The sequence below is a fragment of the Ictalurus punctatus genome, chromosome 10, assembly GCF_001660625.3.
Source record: "Ictalurus punctatus breed USDA103 chromosome 10, Coco_2.0, whole genome shotgun sequence".
NCBI classification, from domain to species: Eukaryota; Metazoa; Chordata; class Actinopteri; order Siluriformes; family Ictaluridae; genus Ictalurus; species Ictalurus punctatus.
In genome coordinates, this window is record NC_030425.2 from 26803803 (window position 1) to 26831776 (window position 27974).

The following is a 27974-nucleotide window of genomic DNA, read 5'->3' on the forward strand; positions in this document are numbered from 1 at the left end:
TGCAATTGGGATAAAGTCACACATTTAAGATCTGTATCTTGAGTTTATATGTTTCTGTAAAGCTGATTTGAGACAATGACCGTTGTAAAAAGCGCTCTACAAATAAAATTGTGTTGGATTGAATTAAATATATGACTTATTTGAGTCGTTTACTTCAAAGTCTGTATGTAAACACCACTTTAGCAGCTCTAGCAATACATTTCGGAACACCTTATTGTGTATAAATAAAGGAGATACCATGTTGACAGATTTGTTTATAATGTGGTAGAATTGACATTTTTACAGGGTTAAAATAACTCTGAAAATATTAACCCATTTATTCCACCACCAGCGCTGTTAAAGTCTGATCTCCACTTATCGAAAGTGTTTGCTTGCAGTTATTGCTGCCGAAGAGCTAGAGATTAGTTCTTTTTTACAGTGACCTGTCTCTATTCTTACTGTCTCTGGAAGTCCTTGACAAACAAAAAAACAACACAGCCAGAAACACTATATTTTTGCACTCTTTTAAACAACAACAACAACAACAAAATTAGATATGAGAATTAGATTAGATATGAGAATAAACAAACTGACTGACATGCATTCATTTTTATAAAAGTAGCTTTTATGTTGCATTTACTGCAGTTTATCTCATTTCTATCATTTCCACACCATTTAATCTGGTAATTCACTGTTTAAAGTATGTAAGCACACGTGAAAAGTATGAATTTACTGTATGTATGTAAATAGGTTTAAAGAAAACCCTGAACGTATTGACATATTTATTACGGTTTAAAATGGCCCCGCGTGTAAACCTTGTACCTGGCAACATTGACTAGAGGGGCGGTTGCTAGGAGTCACAGTGGGCGGGTAAACCCGCCTCCTTTTTTAACTCGACCAATCATATAATGATAAGCAAGTGTCAATCACGTGTCGCGTGTCATTCTGGCCGGAGATTGGTTTACGAGTCAGCCAATCACAAGTTTATTTTTTTTGGTAACGGACAGATGAAGCAGCTGCTGTTTCTCCTGTTCACCTCCGGGAGATTCATGAGGAGCAGGAGGAGGAGCTAGAGAGAGTGAGACAGAGAGTGAGACAGGGAGTGAGACAGGGAGCGAGAGTGAGACAGAGAGCGATATACAGACAGGAGGAGGAATAAAGGGAGTACAGTGAAGTGAAAGGTAAGCGGTTGGTTTCTGTAATGATGCTGGAGTTTGCGGTTTGTGGAATGGTTTACTCCATTCATAGGGAAAATACGCCATTTTTAAATAAAACAAAATTACATTCGCTTAGACGTTATCGTGACGTTGTGTATTTAAAAATGCAGTGTGTGTGTTCTGCACTTCTCTCGGGATTATAATGTGAATATGTGGTTTAATGTTAGTAATAAATGATAAACAATTCGGTTGCAGTTTTCTTCGTCATGCTGCGAGGCGCCGCTTCTTTTCCTTTGACAGAGCGGAACAGAGGAGACCCAGGTGAGCGTCTGTCTGTCGCTCTCTCTGTCTGTCTGTCTCTGTACACGTCTCTGTCTGTCTCTCTCTCCCCGTCTGTCTCTCTCTCCGTCTGTCTCTCTCTCCGTCTGTCTGTCGCTCTCTCTGTCTGTCTGTCTGTCTGTCTCTGTACATGTCTCTGTCTGTCTCTCTCTCCCCGTCTGTCTCTCTCTCCCCGTCTGTCTCTCTCTCCGTCTGTCTGTCACTCTCTCTGTCTGTCTGTCTCTGTACATGTCTCTGTCTCTCTTTCTCTCTCCGTCCGTCTGTCTCTCTTTCCGTCTGTCTGTCGCTCTCTCTGTCTGTCTGTCTGTCTCTGTACATGTCTCTGTCTGTCTCTCTCCGTCTGTCTCTCTCTCCGTCTGTCTATCTCTCTCTCTGTCTGTCTGTCTCTCCGTCTGTCTCTCTTTTCGTCTGTCTCTCTCTCCGTCTGTCTGTCGCTCTCTCTGTCTGTCTGTCTCTGTACATGTCTCTGTCTATCTCTCTCTGTCTGTCTGTCTCTCTCCGTCTGTCTCTCTCATTCTGTCTCTTTCTGTCTGTCTGTCTCTCTGTCTGTCTGTCTGTCTCTCGCTTTGTGTCTGTCTCTCTTTGTGTCTGTCTCTCTTTATGTCTGTCTCTCTTTATGTATGTCTGTCTCTCTCTTTCTGTCGGTCTCTGTCTCTCTTTCTTTATGTATGTCTGTCTCTCTCTGTCTGTCTGTCTCTCTCTGTCTGTCTGTCTCTCTTTCTGTCGGTCTCTGTCTCTCTCTCTTTCTGTCGGTCTCTGTCTCTCTTTCTTTATGTCTGTCTGTCTCTCTGTCTGTCTCTCTCTTTCTGTCTGTGTTTCTTTCTGTCTGTCTCTCTCTTTCTGTCTGTCGCTGTCTCTCTTTCTTTATGTCTGTCTGTCTCTCTCTCTCTGCCTCTCTCTCTCTCTCTGTCTGTCTCTCTCTTTCTGTCTGTCTCTTTCTCTCTTTCTGTCTGTGTTTCTTTCTGTCTGTCTCTCTTTCTTTACGTATGTCTGTCTCTCTCTTTCTGTCTGTCTCTCTCTCTCTCAGTTCAGTTCAGCAGTGCTTTTTTGTCATCAATGTTAGAAATGAAATTGTTGCCAAAACAAATAGTGCAGGTAGATTCAATTAAAAGTTAAACAAATAATACATTTATATCTGCATTTAAACGTTACGAACATAATAAACAAACAAACAAAAATAAACAAATCACTTAGCAGGAAAAAGCACACAGACTGATGGGTAAGTATCTGAACGTGCAGTGCGTACTCGGGGTGTGTGCAGGACGCTCGGCGTCTCGCTCTTCCTCGGGCCGTGTGTCCTCCTCCTAAGATGACTTTTAGTTCCGTCTCTTCTGTCTGAAATTTGGTATTTTTGGAGCGAATATGTTTGTGAAAGTCTTTCTTATGTGTTGATATTCATCACCGTGGAGGAGGAAGTGCAGCTCTGTCTCGACCTCACCGCTCGTACACTGAGCACACGGTCTCGGATCTCTGGGCAACCGGGTTCTCCTGCGTACCGGGTTCTCCTGCTGTACCGGGTTCTCCTGCTGTACCGGGTTCTCCTGCTGTACCGGGTTCTCCTGCGTACCGGGTTCTCCTGTGTACCAGGTTCTCCTGCTGTACCGGGTTCTCCTGCGTGCCAGGTTCTCCTGTATCGGCCCTTCTCCACAGCGAGATTGTGCTCACTCAGCCTGTACTTGGTCAGGATCTGTCTCTGCTTTATATCTCAGACGGTGAAGAGACGCTCTCTGTTTAGGGCCCGATAGACTGAACAGGTGTCCCTCGTGTTCCTCAGATCTGGCCTATAAGATAAAAATGTTGGTCAGATGGACCGTCAGGGCCCAGTTCTGACTGTACTGCAGGTCCAGGTGCTGCTGTAGGCCTTGTTCAGTAGGAGGTCATCTACGTAGAGCAGAAATTGTACTTCCTTATTGACTTCCAGGGGCTGCAGATTGTTCCAGTAACACCGCTGACTCATTGATGTATAAATATTGACCAGAGTTGGCGTCACCCCACGCCCTCGAGACCAATATTCTGTCGTTTCGTTGCCGAGTTTTATACTGCATTTATTGTTCAGATAGATCGGATAGACTTGATAACGTCATATACTTTACCCCCGACACCACTTTTTAAAACTTGATAAAACAATCCTGTGTGCCAAATGGAGATTACTGCTCACACGGATGCCCCGGTAGTTGTTGGGGTCTAATTTATCTCCACTCTTCTAACTCGGGGATACAAGCCCCTGGTTCCAGAGGTCATGCAAACGGCCAGCTCGGAGAACCAGGTTGAACGGTTTTAAGAAGACCCTCTGCGCTTCTGTCCTGATGCTGTCAGGGCCACATGCCGTCTCTGAGGCTCTCGAGTGCATCAGCCGATCCGTCCCGTGTAATTTAGTAGTCGAGCGGGTTCCGATTGTTTCTTGTGATTTTGTTTGGGTTAACGTTTGAGCTTTTGTAAAATTATGCGGGCGGTTTTTAAAGTGTGATTTCAAAATAGGTTTTCCATATTGTTGGGTCTCTTTATGGATGTGTCTTGGGTTTGGTTTTGTTCCATTTCTCACAGAACTAATTTTGATCAATGTGTTCTACAAGTTCCCTTAATGTCTGATGGTAGTGCTGCTGTCGTCCCCCCCCCCCCCCCCCCCCCCCGCCCGCCCCTTCTTCTAAATCATCTGTTTACAGTTCTTAAAATGCACCTATTATGGTTTTGAAACATGCCTAATTTTGTACTAAAGGTCTCAGACAAAATATTTACATTCATCCGAGTTCTAAAAACACTTTAACGTGCTCATAATTTAAATCACAGCGTTACCTTTTTCCCTCTCAGTGTCACAAACGACTCGTTAAATGATTCGTTCTAAAGGATTCATTCTAAACTCTTCCTTTCAGAGAGCATTCTCTGCTCTGATCGGGTCAGACGTCCCAGTCTGTTGTGATTGGTCTACTGCTGAAAAGGAAACGCCCACTGCCGTAACGGGTTTCAGCTCCGTCTGTCGGCGAGCAGCCGATGAAGACCAGAGGCGGGGCTTTTTGTGTTACGAACCTACGTAGGTTAGTACAGGAAGTAAAGTCTGGAATCACTAACGAGTTGATTCAGAATCGGTTCCTTCTTTCGGGAGTCGATAACTCTGTTTGTCGTGCGCGTTGATTTTTTTAAACTTTGCAGACGTTTTTACTTTCACAAACAGCTCTATAACGCACTACATGAAAGGTCATATCTGAAAAAACCGTAATAGGTGCACTTTAAGTCTGAGTTCAGTGTTTTGTAATAGCTTGTGCGTTTGGTTAGACAGCTGTCCGAGTTTCTTTCTTGCAGATTCACATTCCTGATCAAACCATTTTTTAAAAAAATTTTTGGATCTTTTTGTTTATGATTTTTCTCTGTTTTACACAGGTTTGCTTTGGTCGCAGATGTGTAGTATATTTCATTGATCCGTTTCGCTGCGAGGTTTCCGTTACTCTGTTTGGACTGGAATTCGGTTATTAGAGAATTGTTAATAAGATTAGACACGCTGTTAGGGGTCCATTTTATAGCACTGATTAAGTTGTAGTGGTTGTTTGTTGTTGTTGTTTATTTTCTTGTTGTGTTATTTGGTTGCCGAGTTCTTTCTAGGAACACATCAATTTGGCAGTGGTCCGATAAGGGTAATTGTGGTCTGACAGGGTTAGCCCGGCCCCCCCCTTAATTTAATTCAAAAAGTGGAACTTTCTAGAATGTAGAATTCTAGATTTCATTATACCAGTGAAATATTTCAAGCCTTTTTTTGTTTGTTTGTTTTTGATCTTGATTACGGCTTCCGGCTCACGGAAATCAAACATCCAGTATCTCAAAATATTCGGATAAAGAATTTATCATCCAGAAACGCAGACACTACGTGTACAGGCCCAGGCTTCGACAGAGCTGCACTAACTCGTTACCCGTCTTATTTACACCGGGATCTGGGTTGACTTTGTGAGGGGAGAGTGGGGTGTGATGAGGTGGAGGAGGGGCGCACGCAGAAGGGGGAGGAGTCTCGGGCTCGGAGCTGTGTTGAGCTGCTGTTAGAGTTTTCTTCTTCTTTTTCAGCTAAAGCTTACAGGTCCTCAAACTCTGTTTCAGATTTCACAAGACTAACTTCTGGTCCCTGAATCGTTACAGTTCCATTAATCTACAGGATGATGTTAAACTTGAGAGTGGCGTCCATCTATAGTTGTGTCACATTCCCAGCCGTTTCCAGTCAGCTGAGAAAATCGTAATGTTCTACTTTTTCTTGGCATTCCCAGTAGTTATGTCATCTGGGTAGCGGATAGCGAGGGTGCTAAAGCTCCGTCCCTCAGATTTATCAAATGTAGCCATTTATTAACTATTTCTGCTAGCAGGGTTAAAAAAAAAAAAAGATCTAATCAATTCCATCCCCCCTCTTTTTTTTTCTTTTTTTAAATTTTTTTACATAGTTTGCTTTTACTTATACTTTTATAAAGTCCTTTTCTTCTGTCCTCCCGTTTCCCTTGCTCTTCTTACAGTTGGTATCCTGTAGTTGATCTGTGGTTGATGTCCCATTAGCGTAGCATCACCTTTTTTTTAGTTTATCCATCCATCCGTCCGTCCATCTTCTATACCGCTTACTCCTGTTCAGGGTCACGGGGGAACCTGGAGACTATCCCAGGGAGCATGGGGCACGAGGCGGGGTACACCCTGGACAGGGTGCCAATCCATCGCAGGGCACAATCACATACACACTCACACACCCGTTCATACACTACGGACACTTTAGACACGCCAATCAGCCTACCGTGCATGTCTTTAGACTGGGGGAGGAAACCGGACTTTTTTTTTTTAGTTTATTTTGGACAAAATAAAATGATTAATAGCCTACTTTGCAGTATTTATTTATTTATTTATTTATTTATTTTTATTTAAACCTGTGTCCAGTGTGTCCTCTGGATTCTCTTTCTTCTCTACTTAAAACCAACAAAACGTTAGTTTGTTGAGGGGCTCATGTTTTTGCTGCTGATCTGCTCGCGCTCTCTCTCTCTCTCTCTCTCTCTCTCTCCCTGTCCGTCTCTCCGTCTCTTTCTCTCTCTCAGTTCAATTTCAAGTCAATTGAGCAAGCTTTATTGGCATGACCATATACATGTACAGTGTTGCCAAAGCATTACAAGAATGAAGAGCTGTTTATTAATAAACATATTAGTTTAGTGTTCATATAAACATGTGATCAGAGTCAAAATAAACATATTATAACGGTGTGCGTGTGGAAACACGGAGATGAGAGAATAGAAACCAAGCGTCAATACATTGGCAATCTTAAAGAAGTCAATTTTTTTTTAAAAAAACAACAATAAAACCACCCAAGACGGGTGTATGTGTGTTTGGGTGGGTGTGTGAGTACTCGCTGTCCCTCAAGTTGTGGCAGGCAGATACGTACTGTCTCCTAACAGAATGGGCAGTGTGTCAGTGCTGGGCAGAAGGGAGAACTTGGGGGTGTTTGAATTTGTTACTCTGTTAGAAAGTGCAGCTCTGTCGCTACTGTGTTGCTGCTGCACCGTGTGTACACTCGGTGCTCTTTAGGGAGCCATGATCGCTTATAGCGGCCCGTCTCCATGGTGCGTGCGCGCGTGAGCGTGCGTGCTTTGTCAGCGTGGTTCTCAGTCACTGAGCTCAGGAGCTCAGCTACAGTCCATTGTACTGTCCATTTAATCGGTTCAGCTACTGATTCATAGTCTGAGCCAGATTCGAATTGGACTTTGGATATGGATTTGTGTTTAATTCTGTAGAACGCCGTGCGTGCTTTCTGTCAGCTCATTCACTACTGGACTGAAATTTCCAGCGGAACTAATCTTCAACCCTAAATAAAATGTTCTATTTTGTGTGTCGCTAAAGTGAAGTGTGATGTGTTTCCTTGACGAGGTTTTCCCGTCTGTCTGTCTGTCCGTCTGCCCGTCTATCACCTTTCATTCGTTCGTCCGTCTTTCGGACGCAAACGGGACGCGGTATTTTTTTTGCTCTGTCGCTCGACCCCGCGTTGAAATGTGGACCCGTGTAGAATAACACACACGGGAACCTTCACACGGCTCTCATTCGGCACCTGACTGACGTGTTCCGAGTGCACAGACGTAGCGGTCAATCCGAAACGCCTTTCATTTCTTCCTGTTTTTAGAACATTCGGCGTTTTAGCGGCTTGCTATAGGATTAGACGAATATCTGATCAGCCGCTTGTTTCTACTTTTTGCTCCAAAAGTGCATCGGGAAAAAAGTTACCGTGGTTACGACCCACCCGCGAACCCATAAAGATTCTGCGTGTCCAGCGTCCCCCCTGTGACCCCGTTACGGGTTTATAACACGGAGTAGAACAGCCCGTTTAATCCGGAGCCTCGTTCGGCGAGGTGGAGAAAGGCAGCTGTGACGATCGTCAGTAATTAGAAGCAAAGAGGACAAACAACAGGCAGCTCACGTAATCCTCAACCCCCCGTCGTCTCGTACACACCGTGCAGCTCGAGCTTTCGCACCGGAGAGGATTAATCTATACTTCATGTTGTCAACAGACCCGGCGGGTCTTCTGCAAGTTTAAAGTTGGGTAAAACACGGGAGGGGAAGGGAGGGGGGGTTGTTTGTGTGTGTTTGTATAGGAATGACAATGCCACGTGTCTCTCTGTCATCAGCCAAGTTGCAGTTGTTGGAGAAGGACTAATACAGGGATCCGTTACAAGCCCAGTTACATACCGACAGGAAGATTTATTTTGAGCCGCGATGTTTGTGTTCCAAGAGCCGGGGTTAAAGCCGTGAGTTTAGGAGCGACTGCGAGTCACTGAAGCACCGGGATACAGTACGCTCGATTCTTACACATGTCACGATTCTGTCTTGAATGTTTTTTGCATTGATGCACCAAACATCACAACTGGAATTTTACATCAGCGTTAAGTTTATTTAAAAAAAAAAAAAAAAAAAGTCAACAGAATTCCCAATAAACAAAATAATTCATTACAATCGTAATTACTTAAGATTTAGCGTTTCGTGCGCATTCAAATATCTGTGCGTGTAATGTTATACAGTCATGTTATAAGTTTGTGAACCCTTTACGCTTTTCTGTACTTCTGAGTAAATTTGACCCGGAATGTGATCAGACATCTTTTAGAGTCCTAAAACAAAACCAAAATAAAGAGATCAATCAGAAAGCAGTTAAACAAATGACACAAAGACATGATCGTTTTTACATTTTATTTACTGAGCAAAACTATCCAATGAATTGGGGCGGGTGGGGGTGGAGTATGTGAACCTTGTGTTCTCGGTAACTACTGTGAGCAACAATAACTTCAACCAAATGTTCGCAGTTACCGGTGATCAACCCTTGTAAAAGAGTATGGGTATAACCCCGGGGTCCTGGTGAAATTCCCCCGTTGGCCCTTCTCTGTCACGGCCCCCTAATCATCTCCATCGCTGAATTGGCTACATCACTCTGTCCTCTCCACTAATAGCTGGTGTGTGGTGGGCGTTCTAGCGTTCCAGGTGGTTGCTACACACTGGTGGTGGTAGAGGAGATTTCCCCCTCCATACAACATAAAGCGCTACATAAATCTAACTGTAACTGACATTTTTGTCTTTAATTTATTTATTCATTTACGTATGATTCATTTACATGTGATTCATTTACGTATGATTCATTTACGTGTGATTCATTTACATGTGATTCATTTTTATGAGATTTATATTCATGAGATTCATATTCAAGTGATACATTTTCATGTGATTCATTTACGTATGATTCATTTACATGTGATTCATTTTCATGAGATTCATTTTCATGTGATTCATTTACCTTTTCTCTTCTCTCCTCCCTTCCCTTTCCCAAATATTTCATTGAGAAGAAGAAAGAACAAAACAAAACAAAACAAAAACCCACCCCTGACATTTTTATCGATCGTTATATTTATTGTTATGGAGCGAAGACATTATCACTCATGTTAAAGCGGCTATAAGCAACCAGGAAACGTAAACTCTTCTGTCCGGGGTAGGGGGTGAAAGAGCCGACACTGGAGACTCCTTCCAGAAGTGTTAAATCAACGTCTGCTTACAGAAAACGCCAGCGTGTCACTGACTACATACGTTTTTGATGACGATGACGTATTAGAACGATCGTATTAATAAAAATGAATATAAACTCTGTAACTTAATGCCGCACTACTGTCGGATCTGCTCTTATAGAAAACAAATCAACACCATCTGACCAATCAGATACGAGAATTAAACAGCGATGAGAGAGAGAGCGAGAATCCTGGAGCTTGACTGACTGGACTCGGGAAGCTCTGTGCTGATCCTGAGGAAAACAGGAATAGATTATACATGGGGAAATGTTGATGTGTGTGTACACGAGGCTTACGGCATGAGCTGGAAGTCTCTGGGGGTGTGTGTGTGTGTGTGTGTGTGTGTCGACAGGCGCTCAGGATTAGAGGCTGTTGCGAAAAATGATTTCGTTGGCCTCTTAAAATAGAGAGAGATGGAGACGCTGAAGAAAACAAAAAGCCCTGCCGCTACATAGCGGCGGCTCAGAGTGCGACCGGACCTGAGACGCAAACAACACCCACACATGCAGACACGCACACACGCACACACTCACAGACGTGTTCATACATATACATACACACGTACATGCATACGGAGCTGAAGCAGGAGCTGACATGGCTGTGACAGAAGCTAATGGTAAGGATGAGTGCGCTTTCACTCGGGGGTACATGGCGATCGATTCCGCAGCGTAACAGGAAGATTAATGGGCGAAGTGGAGTTTCTTATCGCGCATCAGAGGGTTGTCCTGCTTCCTCGGCAGTGCGGGAGAGCCGAGAGAAACGCTATAGCTCTTAAAGGACAGGGTACGCTGTATGATGCGGCAGGAATCAAGAACCTCGTACACGCTTGTACAAGCCGCCGTCTTTCCGTAATAGAGCGTCCGTTATTTAAATGGTCTAATGTGTAGCTGCCAGAAAAAGAGCACGATGAATTCTACACAAGAGCTGGAGTGTGTACAGTGGCTCGTGTGTGTGTGTGTAGCTGTTGAGCTGTGAGTGAGGAACGCAGTGCAGCGTAGAACGACACAGGCACGACAGGAATGTGTGCTCCTTAACAAGTCTGGCAGGAATGCAAACCTTGACATTTCTGCCTGAGAAAGGACACCAGAAGCTGGCACTGTGGTTCTCACACAGCCGAGACCGCCATCCTAACGTTCGCCAAACCATAACTAGAACAGTGTTACCGGATCCACTGGAACTGGAATGGGGGGGGGGGGGGGGGTTTAGAGGGTTTTTAGTCCCGTAACCCACCCTATTTTAATTCTCATACGGTATTAAGTAGCTGAACGGCTTTGCTGCTCACATATTTAATCACAGCACCAGCACAAATCACATTTGGACATCTTGGCACAACGGTCATCGTTACATGGTAGAACATTGAACTCTCTCTCTCTCTTTCTTTCTCTCTCTCACTTGCTCGCCCGCTATTAACTTTACAAGGCTTTCGGGAAGCTGGCCACAGATTTGCAGAAAGTTCTCCAGGATTTCCTTCTGAGACTACTAAAGATTCAGTGTTTTTATAAAATGGAACGAAAACATGCGACGTGACATTGTCGTTATTTATCGAGGTTTCGGTGACTAATCCGGCACCGATAACAGGTTGCTGGGAATATCAGTCATCGTGACTAGACACACAACCGGGAAGCACTATCGTTGTGGAATTTTGCAGATAACTTATTTACTTTACATCTAGAGGCCGCTCTCGTACTGTATAAGGACAGCGGGTTACGGATTGCTGATTGTTTACTGGCAAAAATCCACACCCGATTGTTTATCCCGGTCGCGTCCGCTGTCGTTATACAGTACGAGAGCGGCCTCTAGAGGCAAACCGAAAACGATCGCTGACAAATATTGTTGTTGTTTGAAGTGTTTTTATTTTTGTTTTATTTTAATTGATCTATTTATATATACTCGTTTTGGATGTCTCTGTTTTTATTTGTTATCTGGAGAGTTACTTTCTGGTTCAGTTTCATTCGACTCATCCTTGTCTTATCTGCAGGATTTTTAACACAAGTTGAGGCGTACATGCCATGGCTTGTCCAATAAAACATGCAAATTGAATGGTAATTACTATCTCTCTCTCTCCCCCCCCCCCCGTCTTTAATGTACTTCCTCTCACATTTTTTGTCGTCCCGGCGTGTGTTTTGTCACGTCGTGGAATTATACACATGCATAATTATAGATCAGTTTTCCTGTAACCCACTAACCAGTTTTCTGAAAAGCGCAGTGTCGAAACACGCCAGGCAATCCGGGGCTATTTCCAGCCATCATGTTGATAGGAGCCGTCAGATATATATTTATAATATATGGAACGCGTGTTCGAATGACAGGGGTGCTTAGAAACATGGCAGCGATCGAGAGGCCTTCCTTCGGCACTTTTGATCACAAACGAAAGAGCATATCCAAGAGAATGTGTTATACGAGACGATGAGTAGAGCTGCGTTGTCACGTCTCTGTAATGAGCGTATAGGTTCAGCTCAGTGTTCTGAATAATAGATAGCAGTTCGAGCCCTGGCATGTGAATAGCTTGCGCTGTGTTCCTGCAGAAATGCCCCGGCAATTCCCCAAGGTCACGCTGAGCGACGTGGACGAGGAGGTGCGCCTGATGGCCGAGAAGGTGTACGCCTCTGCGCTGAAGGAGGAAGAGAATAAAGAAGCCATCTCCTTGTACACCGTGCCCGAAGACTGTCCCATCGGCCTACAGCAGGCCAAGGAAAGGGAGCTCCTCCGGGAGCTGGCCGAACAGCACTCTGAGGAGATGGCCAAGAGGTTAGCACGGGTACAGAGCAGCATGGGAGAATTTTAGTGCCACTATCCTTTACAGGCATACCGGACATTAAAGAAACTCCTGCTGTAGTCTTCAGATAACACGCAGGGATGTAGATTTGTAAATGGATTCACTTATAAATAAATCAACTACACGATTAAAGGTGCAGTCTGCAGTTTTCGAAACCGGTAACAATAATATAATTTAAAAGACACCTCAGAAAAAAAATCCGCAAGACATTTAGATGCAGTGGATTTCTTGTCTAGTTTCTTTATTTCAGGGTTCTGTTCCCATTTTTCCAGCCCAGAAATTAGTCCCACCCCCACCTTAGCCAAAACGATGCTACTCAGTCCCACCCCCTTTTTTTGTTAAACTCACAAAGATGCAGTTTTTTTTTTTTAAATCAGTGTAGTCGGTTTTCGTGGGAAAGGGAAGACTTGTCAGTTTCTATTACAATTGCAGTTTGCCTTGCAGTCAACAGAGGGCGCTAATCATTACTAACGCAAGACCCGTACGATACATTTCTCCTTGGACATGCAGGAAGAAGAGTTTGAAGATGATTCGATCTCAGTCCATGCAAATCCCGGTTTGTGTGGATTGGGCAAGAGCTACACCCACTCCGCTCGTGTCCCCACTCTTCAGCTGTCCCTCCATCCCGGACAGCTTCCCCGAGTACCAGAGAGTCACCATCAGTGGGGATTACTGTGCCGGGGTGAGTTCACTCACTCACTCAGTTTAATTGTTGGATTGTCATTAAAGGTGTGGTAATTATTATTATTATTTATTTATTTTTTTAATGATGAACAGTGTGTGTAAATTTGCATGAGGTGGACCACAAAATCCAACCAATCAGGACAAGAAGGTGTCTCTCTACCTGGCTGCCAATTTAGCTACCAGTCAACTGAAAAATTTCCGCCTCTTGCACTAGCAGTATTGTTTTGGGGGTGTGGCTTTGAAAGGATCACCTGAAGGCTGTATTTAGCTAGCTTTAGCTAACCTCCTGATAAAATCACTGACTATACCGTTAAACGTCTGTATGGTGAAGAGCTCTTTGCAGATAATAATGATTTTTATGTATATATATTTACATATGTATGTATGTGTGTATATATATATATATGCTTCAGATCACCGTCGAGGACTATGAGCAAGCAGCTAAAAGTCTTCTGAAGGCGTTATTCATCCGGGAGAAATACTCGAAGCTGGCGTACCACCGTTACCCCCAGACCACCGCCAGGTTCTTGCGCAGTGCTGAGAACCTGAAGTGGAGAGAGGAAGATGATGTCCTGCCAGGTATCTGTGTGTGCTTGTGGACTATTAAAGTGAAACGTGTTTAGTAACATCTGATTTAAAAAAACAAACAAAAAAAAAACGGTTTTTCTCTTCTTTTTTTTTTTTTCCTTTCTTCTTTTTTTTCTTCCCCATGTCATGCTGCACTTGGCTATCCACCGTGCAGACATCTGCCCATGCCCTCAGGAAGGAGAGGACCCCTACAGCATGGAGAACATACCGGAGAACCTGGGCTATGAGCTGAAAATGAGGGATGGGATAATCTACGTCTACGAGAATAAGACGGCTCTCGAGGAGAACAGACCCCACTGTCTGCCGTACCCTGATCTTGAGACGTTCGCCATCGACATGAGCCACGTTCTGGCCATGATCGTAGACGGACCCACGTGAGTGTGCGTTCGCGTTAAAGGTGTGGTCAGTGGAACGTGGTGTGTAATATTTGGTTAAATTCTCCTCCCATTTGGGCAGCTTTGAGAAGCTTTGGACTTTGTGGTACCCCAAGAGGAAAACGGACCGCCAACGTCCAACCAATTAGAATAATGACGCCCGTCAATCAAGTTGCCTGTCAATTTAAAAAAAAAATCCGTCTCTTGTTGTGTTTTGGGGGTGTGGCTTTGACGGGAACACTGAAGACATAGGTTGTGTTTGGTTTTTAAATGTAAATTTTAAAACACACTAGCTTTAGCTTATTCTGCTAAAAACACTGACCGCACCTTTAACGGAAACCAGATCGACTCATCAGCATGTAATAATAATAATAATAATAAACAACTTTATTTTATAGAGCGCCTTTAAAAGCAGCTTCTCAAAGCGCTGTACATAAAATAAGCAGTACACTGAAAAAAAATATTTAAAAGTTAATAATAATAATAATAATAATAAAATGTAAGAAAACGCATCTCCTCTCTAATTCCAGAAAGACGTACTGCCACAGACGACTGAACTTCCTGAGCTCGAAGTTCTACCTGCACGAGATGCTCAACGAAATGGCCGAGCTTAAAGAGCTCAAAGGGGTCCCACATCGAGATTTCTATAACGTCAGGAAGGTGCGACGTCTGTTTATATGATTGGTTGCATAGTATTTCAGCCACGCGCCATCGCTTTGTACTAGTTTCCCCACTCGGTATTTAATAAGCGTGTCCCGTTTGTGATCGGCTGTTCACAGGTCGACACTCACATCCACGCTGCAGCCTGTATGAACCAGAAACATCTGCTGAACTTCATCCAGAGCACCTATAAGACAGACGCTGACCGCGTAGTGCTGGAGAAGGCCGGAAAGAAACTGACCCTCAAAGAGGTCTTCGACAACCTCAACATGGACCCTTACGACCTCACCGTGGACTCGCTGGACGTCCATGCTGTAAGCGCTTCCAGGTGCCTCTTGGCGTATTGCATTGATGCGGTATAGGGTTGGGTGATCTAGACCAAATCCTGTATTATGGTCTGTATGGAATTCACTGATCCCACTTTTTCCTATGTTTAATACGATACAGATATCCGAGCTCTCTCAGCTGATACTGATCTGATCCTCATAGTATCCAATGACTCGTGGAAATCATACGCTACATATGTTTTTTTTTTTTTTTTAATTTTATTTTTTATACCAGAGCGTTCTTGAATTCTGGTTTCTGATTGGTCAGAAGGTCCCAGTGGTTCAGGCTGCAACACAAAATCACACGGTGGCTTAGTAATAGCGTGTTTGCCTCGCACCTCTGGGGTTTGGAGTTTGAATCCTGTCTCCGCCATATGCATCTCCCTGTGCTTCGGGGGTTTCCTCCGGGTACTCCCGTTTCCTCCCCCAGGGCGTTTTAGGCTGATCGGAAAATTTCCAAATTGAGTTCCCTGTGATAGGCTCCAGGCTCCCCCATGACCCTGTGTAGAATAAGTGGTAGGGATGAATGGATGGATGTGAAACTTTTTTTTTTTTGTCTAATTAACTTAAAGAAAAAATAGAGTTTGGTGTACGGACGACTGTTTGTGCCTTGTTTCGGGGATGTCCCACAGCATTAAATGTAGCTATAAATGGATCAACAGTATGATGTCATTCTATAAGTACTTAAATAGAAGTACTTAACTTAATAGAAGTAAAAAAAAAAATACTTTTTAAGACAAAATAACGAGTCTTTATTGATCACGTATACGTTACAACACTGTGAAAGATTATTTTCTTCGCATACCCCAGCATATTAGGAAGTTGGGGTCAGAGTGCAGGGTCAGCCATGATACAGCGCCCCCTGGAGCAGGCAGGGATAAGGGCCTTGCTCAAGGGCCCAACAGTGGCAGCTTGGCAGTGCTAGGGCTTGAACCCCCAACCTTCTGATCAGTAACCCAGAGCATTAACCGCCAAGCCACCACTGCCCCCGTGTCATCATTTTAACACTTCATGGATGGATATTTAAGCCAACTCCTTAGTTTGCCTCGTAGTACTGTGAACCGTCTAACCCTGGTATGAAAAAGCAGGGTTTTATCCTCTTGCACTTCGACACTAACACGAGCCGACTTCAATCTCGCACAGGGCAGGCAGACGTTTCACCGCTTTGACAAGTTCAACTCCAAATATAATCCGGTGGGAGCGAGCGAGTTACGAGAAATCTACCTGAAAACTGACAACTACATCATGGGAGAGTACTTTGCCCGTTTGATAAAGGTACATCGTGTCTGTGTGTGTGTCTCACTCTCTCTCTCTCTCTCTCTCTCTCTTAAAAAAAAATAATTAAATAAAAAAATACATCTGATTATACTAACTCTTGAGCATCCTTGTATTGACAGGAAGTCGCTCACAATCTGGAGGAGAGTAAATACCAGCATGCCGAGCCCCGCCTCTCTATCTACGGACGCTCCCCGGATGAGTGGGACAGCCTTTCCCATTGGTTTATTCAACATAAAGTCCACTCCCCCAACATGCGCTGGATCATTCAGGTGCCCAGAATATAGTAAGTGCTAGTGCTAGTAGTACTACTAACAGCACCTCGTCTCTATATAAACAACCAGAAGGTATATTGAAAACATTTCTTGAAAATAATAATGTTAGACGCAGTAAGACGAATGGCTTAAAAGCACCGTGTTTCAAAAATGTATATGTCACAATTAATGGCACCCCTGCATACGATGCTCTGTGGCGGCTCCGAGTCTTCTTCCGTTCCGCTCGATTAGATTAGGTTTTTATGCTGCTGTGTGCATGCACGAGGACCATGTAGATAACGCCCCAGGCTAAGAGAGGAGAAAAACCATGAGCAAGGGTAGAACGACATGACCCAGGGACCAATCATGAGTGAACATTCACAGAAATCACATCATAATGAATAAAGCATGTATCCATTAACAAATCATCAGGGGAAGAGAGAAAATTATCTCCCAGTCTTCAGAACATTCACAAAAATATTCTGCTCTCATGGATATTAGACAATCGCAAACACAACACTGGTTTATCCAAGAAGAAAAAAAAATTCTTTGTTAATCCAGCTGTGATCCTGGGAGATTTTTTATGCACTCGAACCGTCCTCTTCACAGTGCGTTGAGACGATACAGACACACGTCCAATTCCAGGTCGATTCATAACATTTCCAGTCGACTGGAACTTCTTAATTATTGTCCTGATGGTAGAAATGGACATTTTCAATGCTTGTGCTGTTTTCTTATAGACACTTCCCATTTTGTGAAGCTCAACAACCTTTTGCCGCACATCACAGCTATATTCCTTGGTTTTGCCCATTATTATGAATGACTAAGGGAATTTGGCCTGCGTGTTACCTCATATTTATACCCCTGTGAAACAGGAGGTCATGGTTGAACAATTTCCTGTTCCTAGTCACCCAGGTGTACTAAAAAATGTAAAATACCAATGGGAATCATAAGAATTCATATGGGTGCCTATGAGTGTTGCACACCTGTATTTAACAAAGATATATATATATATATATATATATATATATATATATATATATATATATATATATATATATATATATCCCAGCCTTCTTTGTTCATATTACCAAGGGTGCCGATATTAGTGGAGGGCGCTGTGTGTGTGTGTGTGTGTGTGTGTGTGTGTGTGTGTGATAGAAATATACATTAGTATTACTTAAAATATTCCTGTGCAAATCCCTTCCTTACAGTGATATTTTTATGTCACGGAAGCTGATTCCCAACTTTGCCAAGATGCTGGAGAACATCTTCCTTCCCTTGTTTGAGGCGACGGTGAATCCTCAGAAGCACAAAGAGCTGCATGTGTTCCTCAAATATGTGAGTGGGTATAAATTAACACACACACACACACACACACACACATTTTATATTTATATATATATATATATATATATATATATGTAATATAATATACAGAGCTGCAGGTTATCTCGATGGTAGTCGATGTGCACCGTATAGCATTAGAATAAATAAATAAAGAATGAAACGCACAGGCATGCACTTATAGGAAAACAATCAGCAACTGGGCGTTGAAGTTTATTATTTTTCTCTAACTCCAAGTCAGACTTTTTATCTATTTACTGTATTGACATGTAACGCTGTACAACAGCCATGAAAGAGGTGTGCTTATAGAACCAGCTTTACCTCTCTGTTACAAAGCGCTGACACTGGAGACTCCTTCCATACCTCTCCTTACAGAGAAACCATCACCGTATCGAATGAGACGTTTTATTTCCTCTGTTCCTATAGAAACGGTCGTATATTTAGAATGACCGATTTTTAACTAGCTACGCGGCATAGCAAATAAATAAATAAATAAATGAAATAGGAAACAGTAAGAATATCATGCCGTGTAGTGTTTTTTCATGTCGCTTATTTATAGTGGTGGAATCGAACACGTATTTAAGAATCTCTTCTCTTCCCTAAAGTAACTTTTTTTTTTTTTTTTGTGGAAAATATTAAAACACCATGTTACTTAAATGACGTTAACGTCGAGCTAATGTTACGGATTTATTCACGTTGGACTTTATTACTGGTAAACAGTTTCGGTACTTCTGTTTCTAACCCGATCGCACACCTTTTTTCTTTTTTTTTTTTTCGTTTTCTCCTGTAGATGACCGGCTTTGACAGCGTGGACGACGAGTCCAAGCACAGCGATCACATGTTCTCTTACAAGAGCCCCAAACCCGAGCAATGGACCAGCGACGAGAACCCGCCTTATAGCTACTACCTCTTCCACATGTACGCCAACATCATGGTGCTCAACAACCTGCGCAAGTAAGTTGTGCTCCTGGGTTGTGGAAAGCCCGGACCGGAACTTTCCGTCGGAGCGTATGACGCCGTTGATCAAATTAGGGAGATGATCACAATACTCATCCCACTGACGAGAGGGTTGTAGGGTCTGTCTCAATCGTTCCTCGAAAGAGGAACCATTTTACTGCAGAGATTAGTGGTACTCTGGTGTGTGTGTGTGTGTGTGTGTGTGTGTGTGTGTGTGTGATGTATCAGTGTCTTCTATAAATACCACTGTATCAGTGGCATGTGTGTGTTATAGGGTTACAGTTGTTATATATTATTGATGCACCTGTTACAATAGGTTGTTGTTGTTTCCATAGTAACAGCATATTTGCAGTAACTTGAATGGCAGACACTCCGTATAATCTAAATAATAAACTTAATACTCCATCTATTTTTATTTATTTATTTTTTTTAATGGATTGCAAATCGCTACGTTGTAAGTGTTGCAGTTCGCGGCATGTCGTTATAGGAAACGAATCAACTTCAGGATGAACAGTAACCGCTTCGTCACACCACACCACCCCGTCCTTGTGGTTCATTCCTTACATACAGCATACATGCATTCATATACTATACCCAGCGGTGTGCAAAAGTTTGTGCACCCTGTAAAATGTTCAAGTGTAGCACTACAGGTATCATTTTTATTTATTTTCCCCAGGAATCACACGGGATACAAACATTCGCACGCCATTAGTGTGTTTTTGCTTGTGTGTGTGTGTGTGTGTGTGTGTGTGTGTGTGTGTGTGTAGGGAGAGAGGTCTGAGTACCTTCCAGTTCCGTCCACACTGCGGTGAGGCTGGCTCCATCACTCATCTGGTTTCAGCTTTTCTTACTGCGGATAACATTTCTCACGGCCTCAACCTCAAGAAGGTAAAGTGCTTTTTAGTCTCTCTCTCTCTCTCTCTCTCTCTCTCTCTCTCTCTCTCTCTCTCTCTCTCTCTCTCTTTCTTTTGTTCCGCTTCTCACTTTCCTCTGCTTCTTTTCAACCCCCGCTTTCCATTAGCTTATCGCACTCCAGGGGACAGCTTTGTGTTCATTACTTAGCGACGGCTGTCCCATCGACCTGGACGTTTCGTTTTCATTTCATTTTCATATCGTTTTATTTCATTGCACTTTTCATCTTTTTCACCAGCCTGCGTTCCTGCGACATTTCTGTACCATAAATTCTTTATTCGAATCTTTTGAAGTACCGGATTTTTGATTTCCGTGAGCCGCAAGCCGTAATCATCGACATTAAAACGAAAGAAAGGCTTGAAATATTTCACTTTATGTGTAATGAATCTAGAATATCTGAAAGTTCCAGTTTTTTAAATAAAATTATGTAACAAAAACGAACTTTTCCACGATATTCTATTTTTTGTTTGAGATGCACCTGTATGTCAGTAAAGAACGCACGGTTCGATTCCCACCGTGTTCCTGTGTGCGTGGAGTTTGCACGTTCTCCCCGTGCTGCGGGGGTTTCCTCCGGGTACTCCGGTTTCCTCCCCCGGTCCAAAGACATGCACGGTAGGCTGATTGGCGCGTTTAAAGTGTCCATAGTCTATGAATGGGTGTGTGAGTGTGTATGTGAGTGTGCCCTGCGATGGATTGGCACCCTGTCCAGGGTGTACCCCGCCTCGTGCCCCATGCCCCCTGGGATAGTCTCCAGGTTTCCCCACGACCCTGAAAAGGAGTAAGCGGTATAGAAGATGGATGGATGGATGGAGTGTGACGGGCAGAGGTTCTCCAAGATGCTTAATAAATGAATAAAAGTGTACTACTGATCTGTTTTTTAAAATTTTTTGGGGGTTATCACACCAAATATTGACTGAATTGAGTTTGTTACTGTTTACTTTTGTAGTTTTTTTTTTTTTTTTTCTTAAATAAATTTTATGTAGAAATGTTACATTTTTTTAAAAAGTCATCTTTACTTTTTTTTTTTTTTTACACTGTAACATATATAAGAATTTAACTACTTGTACAAATAAAAAACAAAAAACACTATATACATTTTCACACAACCAAAAAATAATCATAAATAAATATTTGTTTAAATCCCTATGTTTTGCTGTTGTAGTTACAACCTATTTGTCAGGTGGTGAATTAAAGTGAAGTTGTTTATTTCCTGTCCTTTTTATTATTATTACTAGTTTATGTTTATTCTTTTTAATAAACGGGTCGAGTCGTATATTGTGCAGGTATATTGGTTTAATATTAAATATTAAGTCGCTGATTTTATTAACTGACTTGTTGTGAAAGAAAGCCGTTATATTGTACATAACGTATGTCCGTGTGTTCGTAGAGCCCCGTCCTTCAGTACCTGTATTACCTGGCCCAGGTACCCATCGCCATGTCCCCTCTCAGTAACAACAGTCTGTTCCTGGAGTACTCGAAGAACCCGCTGCGAGAGTTCCTGCACAAGGGTCTGTGTGTGTCTCTGTCCACGGACGACCCCATGCAGTTCCACTACACCAAGGTCAGAACCTGAAAACGACACGCTATTCGGAGAGATCAGACAAAAGGTGACTCAAGTTGCTGTGGTGTGTTTTAGGAAGCCCTGATGGAGGAGTACGCTATTGCGGCCCAGCTGTGGAAGCTGAGCACGTGCGATTTATGCGAAATCGCCAGAAACAGCGTGCTGCAGGCCGGCTTGTCTCATCAGGTAACGTCCTCGCAGTTATAAAACGGAAACCATCTCCGATGAAAGGAAGCACAGCGATCGTAAGGCATGACGCTCTCGTCCGACGTTTGTAGGAATGTGTTTTTACGCCTGTTGAACTCTCGATTCCGGTTGGACGTTTTATTTAACATTTACGGAAGGAGTCTCCAGCGTTAGCGCTTTGTGACGGTAAAGAGAGAAAAAAGAGGTTCCTGACTTTTCGGACATCCTGCATGTTATTATTTATTACATTATAAGCTTATATTGTTACTACAATTCCTAAATGTCAGCAACACATCTTTTGATTGATTTAAACTGTTTTAGTAATTGGAGTGAAAGAGTATAAGGAATGTAGTATACAGTGCCATTGGTATACCCTGCATGTACAGTGCCCTTCTCTAACATTGGCTCCCTTGGTAAATATGAACAAAGAAGGCTGTGAAAAATTGTCTTTATTGTTTAACCTTTATTGTCTGTTAAATATAGGTGTGCAACAATTATTGGCACCCTTTTAGTCAATACTTTGTTCTAGCTCCCTTTGCCAAGATAACAGCTCTGAGTCTTCTCCTATGACGCCTGATGAGGTTGGAGAATACATGGCGAGGGATCTGAGAGCGTTCCTCCGTACAGAATCTCTCCAGATCCTTCACATTCCGAGGTCCACGCTGGGGGAGTCTCCTCTTCAGTTCACCCCACAGGTTTTCTATGGGGTTCAGGTCAGGGGACTGGGATGGTCATGGCAGGACCTTGATTTTGTGGTCAGTAAACCATTTCTGTGTTGATTTTGATGATGTTTTGGATCATCGTCCTGCCGGAAGATACGACCACGGCACATTTGAATCTTTCTGTCAGAGGCAGTCAGGTTTTCATTTAATATCTGTTGATATTTGAGAGAGTCCATGATGCCATGTATCCTAACAAAATGTCCAGGTCTTCTGGCAGAAAAACAGCCCCAGAACATTAAAGAGCCACCTCCATATTTAACCGTGGACATGAGGTACTTCTCCATATGGCTACCGCTCTGTGAGCCAAAACCACCTTTCATCTGACCATAGAACCCGATCCCATTTGAAGTTCCAGTAGTGTCGGCAGACTGAACACGCTCGAGTTTGTTTTTGCATGAGAGTAGAGGCTTTTTTCTTGAAACCCTTCCAAACAGCTTGCGGTGATGTCGGTGACTTCGGATTGTAGTTTTGGAGACTTTCTGACCCCAAGACACAACAAACATCTGCAGTTCTCCAGCTGTGGTCCTTGGAGACTTTTTGGCCACTCGAACCGTCGTCTTCACAGTGCATTGAGACGATATAGACACACGTCAAATTCAAGGTTGATTCGTAACATTTCCAGTTGACTGGAACTTCTTAATTCTTGCCCTGATGGTGGAAATGGGCGTTTTCAATGCTTGTGCTATTTTGGGGGTTTCCTCCGGCTATTCCGGTTTCCTCCCCCAGTCCAAAGACATGCATTGTAAGGTGTCCCCCAAGTCCCCTGCAATAGGCTCCAGGCTCCCTGTGTAGGATAAGAGTTACAGAAAATGGAAGGATGGATGAATGGACACTTTTGTCTCTCTAGTCCTTGAAAACGACAAAAAAAAATTTTTTATCCATGAGAGCAGAGTATTTTTGAACAAAAGGTTAAACAATAAAGACAATTTTTCTTGTAAATATTGCTCATATTTACTACGGGTGCCATAGTATAGTGACTAGGAAGACAATTTATATTTTTATTACTGTTCCTATTCGACAGGAGAAAAAGTACTTCCTCGGCCCCAACTACTTAAAGGACGGCCCCGAAGGGAACGACATCCGGCGCACCAACGTGGCGCAGATCCGCATGGCCTACAGACACGAGACGCTGTGTAACGAGCTCAGCTTCCTGGTGGACGCGATGAAATCCGAGGCCCTGGGCTCGCAGATGTAGTCACAACAACACACCCGCTGCCATAAGACTGTAGCCATATATACACACTTGCATGTTGCCTTGTACACAAGACCGCACATATCAGGTATTAACTTAACTGCTGCTGCTTGTGTTAGCGGGGGGGGGGGAACGAAACGAAACGAAACAGAACAACCTGCCTCACTGTAATCCATATTGTATGTCTTCCATGTGAGTCCAGGTCTGCATGCATGTTCACTGTGGCCTCCGGTTTTGCACTGAGCACTACATCCTCAGAGATGAAGCGCATCAGGGATTGATGAGAGGCACAGTAGAAAGCCAACACAACGGCGCCCCCTAGTGGAGGCGATCATACTTTTATCGACAGAAGCGACTTGAAACATGGAAAACTATAGATTAGCTATTATAGTGGTTTTGAATGTGGCATATGTGCATTTTTATCTGTTAGATCCTCACCACTAGAATAACGGAGATCTAGATCCCAGCCACGCCCGAGTGAAGGTATAAACGTTAGATCTCATTTATTGAATGTATAAGAACTTGAACCTTGTAGCTTCGTAGCTAACGTGCTGTATGTTTATCCACCACCCTGAAAGCTGTTCTGCTGCATCTTGTGGCCTTTTCTTCTGTTTATCTCCGAACTCGTACGATATTGCACATAATGTATAGAAAGATATATAGCACGTTATTCTTTATTAAAATACCTGAATAGTATGGGGGGGAGCAAATGTATCTTTATATTGTTACGGTGATAAATTAATTGTTTTCTAGGAGGTCGGAAAGAAGGAAAAGTAATAAAGTCTGAAAAGAGACGTCGAAACTTTTAAGGTGAATCACTCGACTCCGCAATTATTGGCTCCTTCTATGAAGAGGAATCTAAAAGAACAAGACATGCACCGAGTGCTCTAGAGCACTTAAACGTATTGGAACGGTGAAGTTAGTTTAATGCTGTTATTATTTCAAAACATCTTTTAAGTAGGCCAAATGTTTCCTGCAAATAAATAAATAAATAAATGCTGGTTTCAAAAGTATTGGAACCTGCATGATTTATATTTGAGTGGACAGACATTTATTTTTTTTAACAGAGGCCTCTTCGCTGTGCTGAAGATTTTCCGTGGCTTTGTAGCGTTGTGTGTGTGTGCTATTAAGGGTAAGTTAGCGTGCCAATAATTCTGGGGTTGACCGCATCTCAACTGGTAGTCAAAAAAGGTTGTATTTATTTAAAAGGAAATAAAAGCACATTTGTCTCAATCATATACTTGTAAACATGAGTCTACTGTACAAATATTAAATATCGCTAGAAAAGGAAAAACAACAGCAAAGGAAAACCACCACAGACAAATCATCAAAGGAGAGGAGAAGATGGAAAATGTTTATTCGGTTAAACAAATAAATAAATACAGTTACACGATGCGATTCCAGGCGAGGTGGAGGTCAGAGGTCGACGGTCTGGCCGGTTAAGATATCTTCTCGTTCTCTAGCTTGATGGTCACGCTGACATCGTTTTGCACCTCTGACTCAGACTCCTTTCTAGTTTTCCCACAAACTTCAGTCTCTATGGTCTCCTTCTCCTGACTTTTCTTCCAGCGGCCCACTCTGTTCCTACAGGGAAGATAAATCAGAACCGGATTAGTTTCAGATTTAAAAGGAGAACCTTATCACATTTTAGAGCACAGTATAGTATAGAACTATATACAAACTCAACCATTTATAAATCGGCAGCATCGATCCATTTTCGTAACGAACAGTTTTATGGATTTATTTATTTATTTATCCATTCAATCGTGATCTGTTGCGGCAAAATATTTTGCGCTAAATTGTTTTGCTTGTTGTTTTGTTGGTAAACGAGACTAGCTGTACTCGTGTTCGACACACGTGGATCGAAGAGGGCTCCGGCTGAATAAGCGTTGCGGTGACGCGTCTCGGGTCAAACCTGTGGTAATTTTGAAAAAAAATCGCGAGCTTCTCCGGATACCGCAGAGTTCGCTTGGTTTCGCGTTCATTTCTGCGATCGCAAAATTGTTCATTCCTGGAGAGACTGACTTTCTGACTTTGAAGGAGTAGTTGGCCAAGGGCCCAACAGTGTCAGCTTGGCAGTGCTGGGGCTTGAACTCCTGACCTTCTGATCAGTAACCCAGAGCCTTTAACCACTGAGACACCACTGCCCCATTAGACCATCACTTACTTTTTGAAGTAACAGACAGCAGCCACGGCGAGCAGCAGGAAAGCGAAGAGTGTCGTGAGCAAAGCGATCAGGCCAACTGTGACATCAGACAGAGAAGGAATTTGTTAGCTCACACTTACAAATGTTTGTAGACCAAATGAATAAAAGCAGATCAAATTAAAAAACTTTTCTTTTTTTTTAAAAAAAAGTACCTGCAGTGTTAGGGCTTGTGTTGCTAAAGGCTTGCGATTCAGGTGTGTCCTTCTCAGGCGTGTAGTGGGGAAGACTGGAGGAAGTGGACTGTGGATCATCCCGAGATGCTGAACGAGTCGGTTTTGCCAGTTTCGGATGAGCTCCAGACGTGCGAGCTCCAGACGTGCGAGCTGTAGGAATGACTGCGGTGCTCGGATACTCGTGCTCCGTGTTCATGTGAGCTTCATAATCTGCAATGAAATCATTCAATCTTCATCATCATCACACAGGAAACATGTTCAGTAACAGTTGGGTAGATGCCACTGCAGCCCACCGATTTCCTCGGACATTCCGGGAGGAAATTAGTTTTGGCTGAATTGACTCCCCACATTTCCTCCGAGAGCACTACGCCCTGTTTTAATGTGATGCCAAGCAAGATAAAAGCTTGGGGAAGCAATAATATAATCAGAGAAGCAAGCAGGATGCCAAGTGGCTGCCCTAGAATGAATATTTAGGGGTTTCACAGCAGTGGGGGTGAATACTTTTGCAATCCCCGTTGAGAATTGGAGATGAGATAAGATATATATATATATATATATATATATATATATATATATATATATATATATATATATATATATATATATATATATATATATATATATATATATATAAATACAATGTGCACACATTGAGATAATATGCTACCTGTTGAATTGAAACAGTAGACATCAAACTTATAGCTGGGAAGTGTGCGCCAGGTAATAAGCCCAACTCTGCCTTTACCACAGGTGTCTTTTGGAAGAATTCTGGGAATTACAGCGACTTGTTCATCGGTCCAGCCGAACCTGGAGGACCAAAAAAAAAAAAAAAAAAAGAGACTTGTATGAGAGACACGTTACAAAAAATTCCCACAAACCGTACTGAATCATCACAGGTCATACCTGCAGGTCTCAAAGCCGAGTGCGAGTGCTTTGTTCAACTGCGCCTTGTTTGCCATGCCCACACCCAGCTGCTCACACACATCTCTCGCGACAGATGCGTTGAAGGCATAGTCACCGGACAGAGATGCCTGGAACACGCCGACCACGCTGCCGTGTTTGGGGTTAACTGTTTAAGGGAATAAATGCATCGATGAATAAAAGCACAAATAAAATATACAACTATAAAGATATTTTAGCGTCATTAATGTTTCAAGCAGAATCCCTTCAAGAACGTTAAGAACCCTGAACTATCCCAAGACTTTATTCTCAATGAGTGTACAAACTGAAGGGCAGCGGTTCTCAAACCTGGGGTCGTCAGACTAAGAACCAACGTCTTAAACCAATGTCTTCTGTTCGGACACTTGTTTACGATCTTTTGTGCAAAAAAAAAAAAAATTATCCGGAACCCAAAACCCAATTTTTTTCTTCTTCCCAAAAAGAACTTGGATACTTAAGGGTTCTTAGCTTTCCAAATGGATTCTACATGAAACACTCTCCAAAATGGAAACCCTCTACACGTAGAACCTTCAAAAGTTCCTTGAGATAGAAAGAGAGAGATAGAGAAGCCAAAGAAGCTGTTAGGGTTCTAGATTAAACTTTAATTCATTTATTTTTACAACATGACGAATTTCAGTTTCAGAGACGGTTCCCAAGGGCCTTTAGAAAGCTAAGGGTTCTTAGTTTAACATAGAACCCTAACAAGTTCCTTGAGAGAGAGAGAGAGAGAAAAACTAAAGATGCTGTTAGGGCTCTAGGTTAACCCCCCCCCCTCTGGGAGAATGATTAACCGCTAAGAAAAACCCCAACAACATAATGTCCACTTTAGAAAGGGTTCCAAGGAGAACCTCTTGGTTCTAGGCAAGTTCCTCTTATCCATCCAAAGAACTTTTTCCTACAAGATGATCTTTTCATCTTTGAACCTTGTAATATACGCGTGTAAAAATTCAACAAACACTGATCTGTTTATTGACAGATTTGCTGTAATTAATCACAACATTAAGTGTAAAATTCTGTATTAAAAAAAAACAACCCAACAACAACAAAAGGAAAACGCCATTTCATTCCAAGTCAACATACCTATGATCTGTGTGACATCGATAAGCAGAGCCGATGAGACCAAATGAGCCAAGAGTAGCAACAGCATCCTGGATTTCGCCGCCATGGTTGACGAGTCTCTCCTCTCTCAGCGCTCTGGGATGGCCTGTGGACTGAAGAGTGCTTGTCCAGGAGATATAGAGCGTGGATCTCCCCTGAGGTAGGGGGGGCGGGAGATAGAATGGGCGTTTTTGTTTTTTGTTCACAAATATCCCCGTACCGTGTGT

The 27974-nt window shown here is 42.9% G+C and overlaps 2 protein-coding genes across 4 annotated transcripts; one reads left to right on the forward strand and one right to left on the reverse strand.

Annotated features, from left to right (window-relative positions):
- The first annotated feature begins 1001 nt into the window (after positions 1-1001).
- Positions 1002-25304, forward strand: ampd3a (adenosine monophosphate deaminase 3a). 3 transcript variants are annotated; one of them, XM_017477872.3, is made up of 16 exons: positions 1002-1160; positions 1392-1457; positions 12043-12265; positions 12804-12975; positions 13391-13556; positions 13720-13939; positions 14470-14599; positions 14719-14913; positions 16069-16200; positions 16323-16486; positions 17669-17795; positions 18592-18755; positions 19526-19646; positions 21058-21231; positions 21307-21417; positions 23161-25304. In XM_017477872.3, exons 2-16 carry the CDS (start codon positions 1403-1405, stop codon positions 23332-23334), a joined length of 2328 nt encoding a protein of 775 aa, XP_017333361.1. In that variant the 5' UTR covers positions 1002-1160; positions 1392-1402; the 3' UTR covers positions 23335-25304. The 3 variants fall into 3 exon arrangements, with proteins under 3 accessions (XP_017333361.1, XP_017333363.1, XP_017333362.1); XM_017477874.3 differs by lacking the exon at positions 1392-1457 and having other exon boundaries at positions 1004-1160; XM_017477873.3 differs by lacking the exons at positions 1002-1160; positions 1392-1457 and adding an exon at positions 9883-10133.
- On the reverse strand, positions 24659-27886 carry lyve1a (lymphatic vessel endothelial hyaluronic receptor 1a). Its single transcript, XM_017477876.3, has 6 exons — positions 27730-27886; positions 26614-26779; positions 26378-26517; positions 25690-25920; positions 25499-25574; positions 24659-24915 (listed from the first exon to the last, which is right to left on the reverse strand). Exons 1-6 carry the CDS (start codon positions 27812-27814, stop codon positions 24771-24773), a joined length of 843 nt encoding a protein of 280 aa, XP_017333365.1. The 5' UTR covers positions 27815-27886; the 3' UTR covers positions 24659-24770.
- Between the last annotated feature and the right edge of the window lie 88 nt (positions 27887-27974).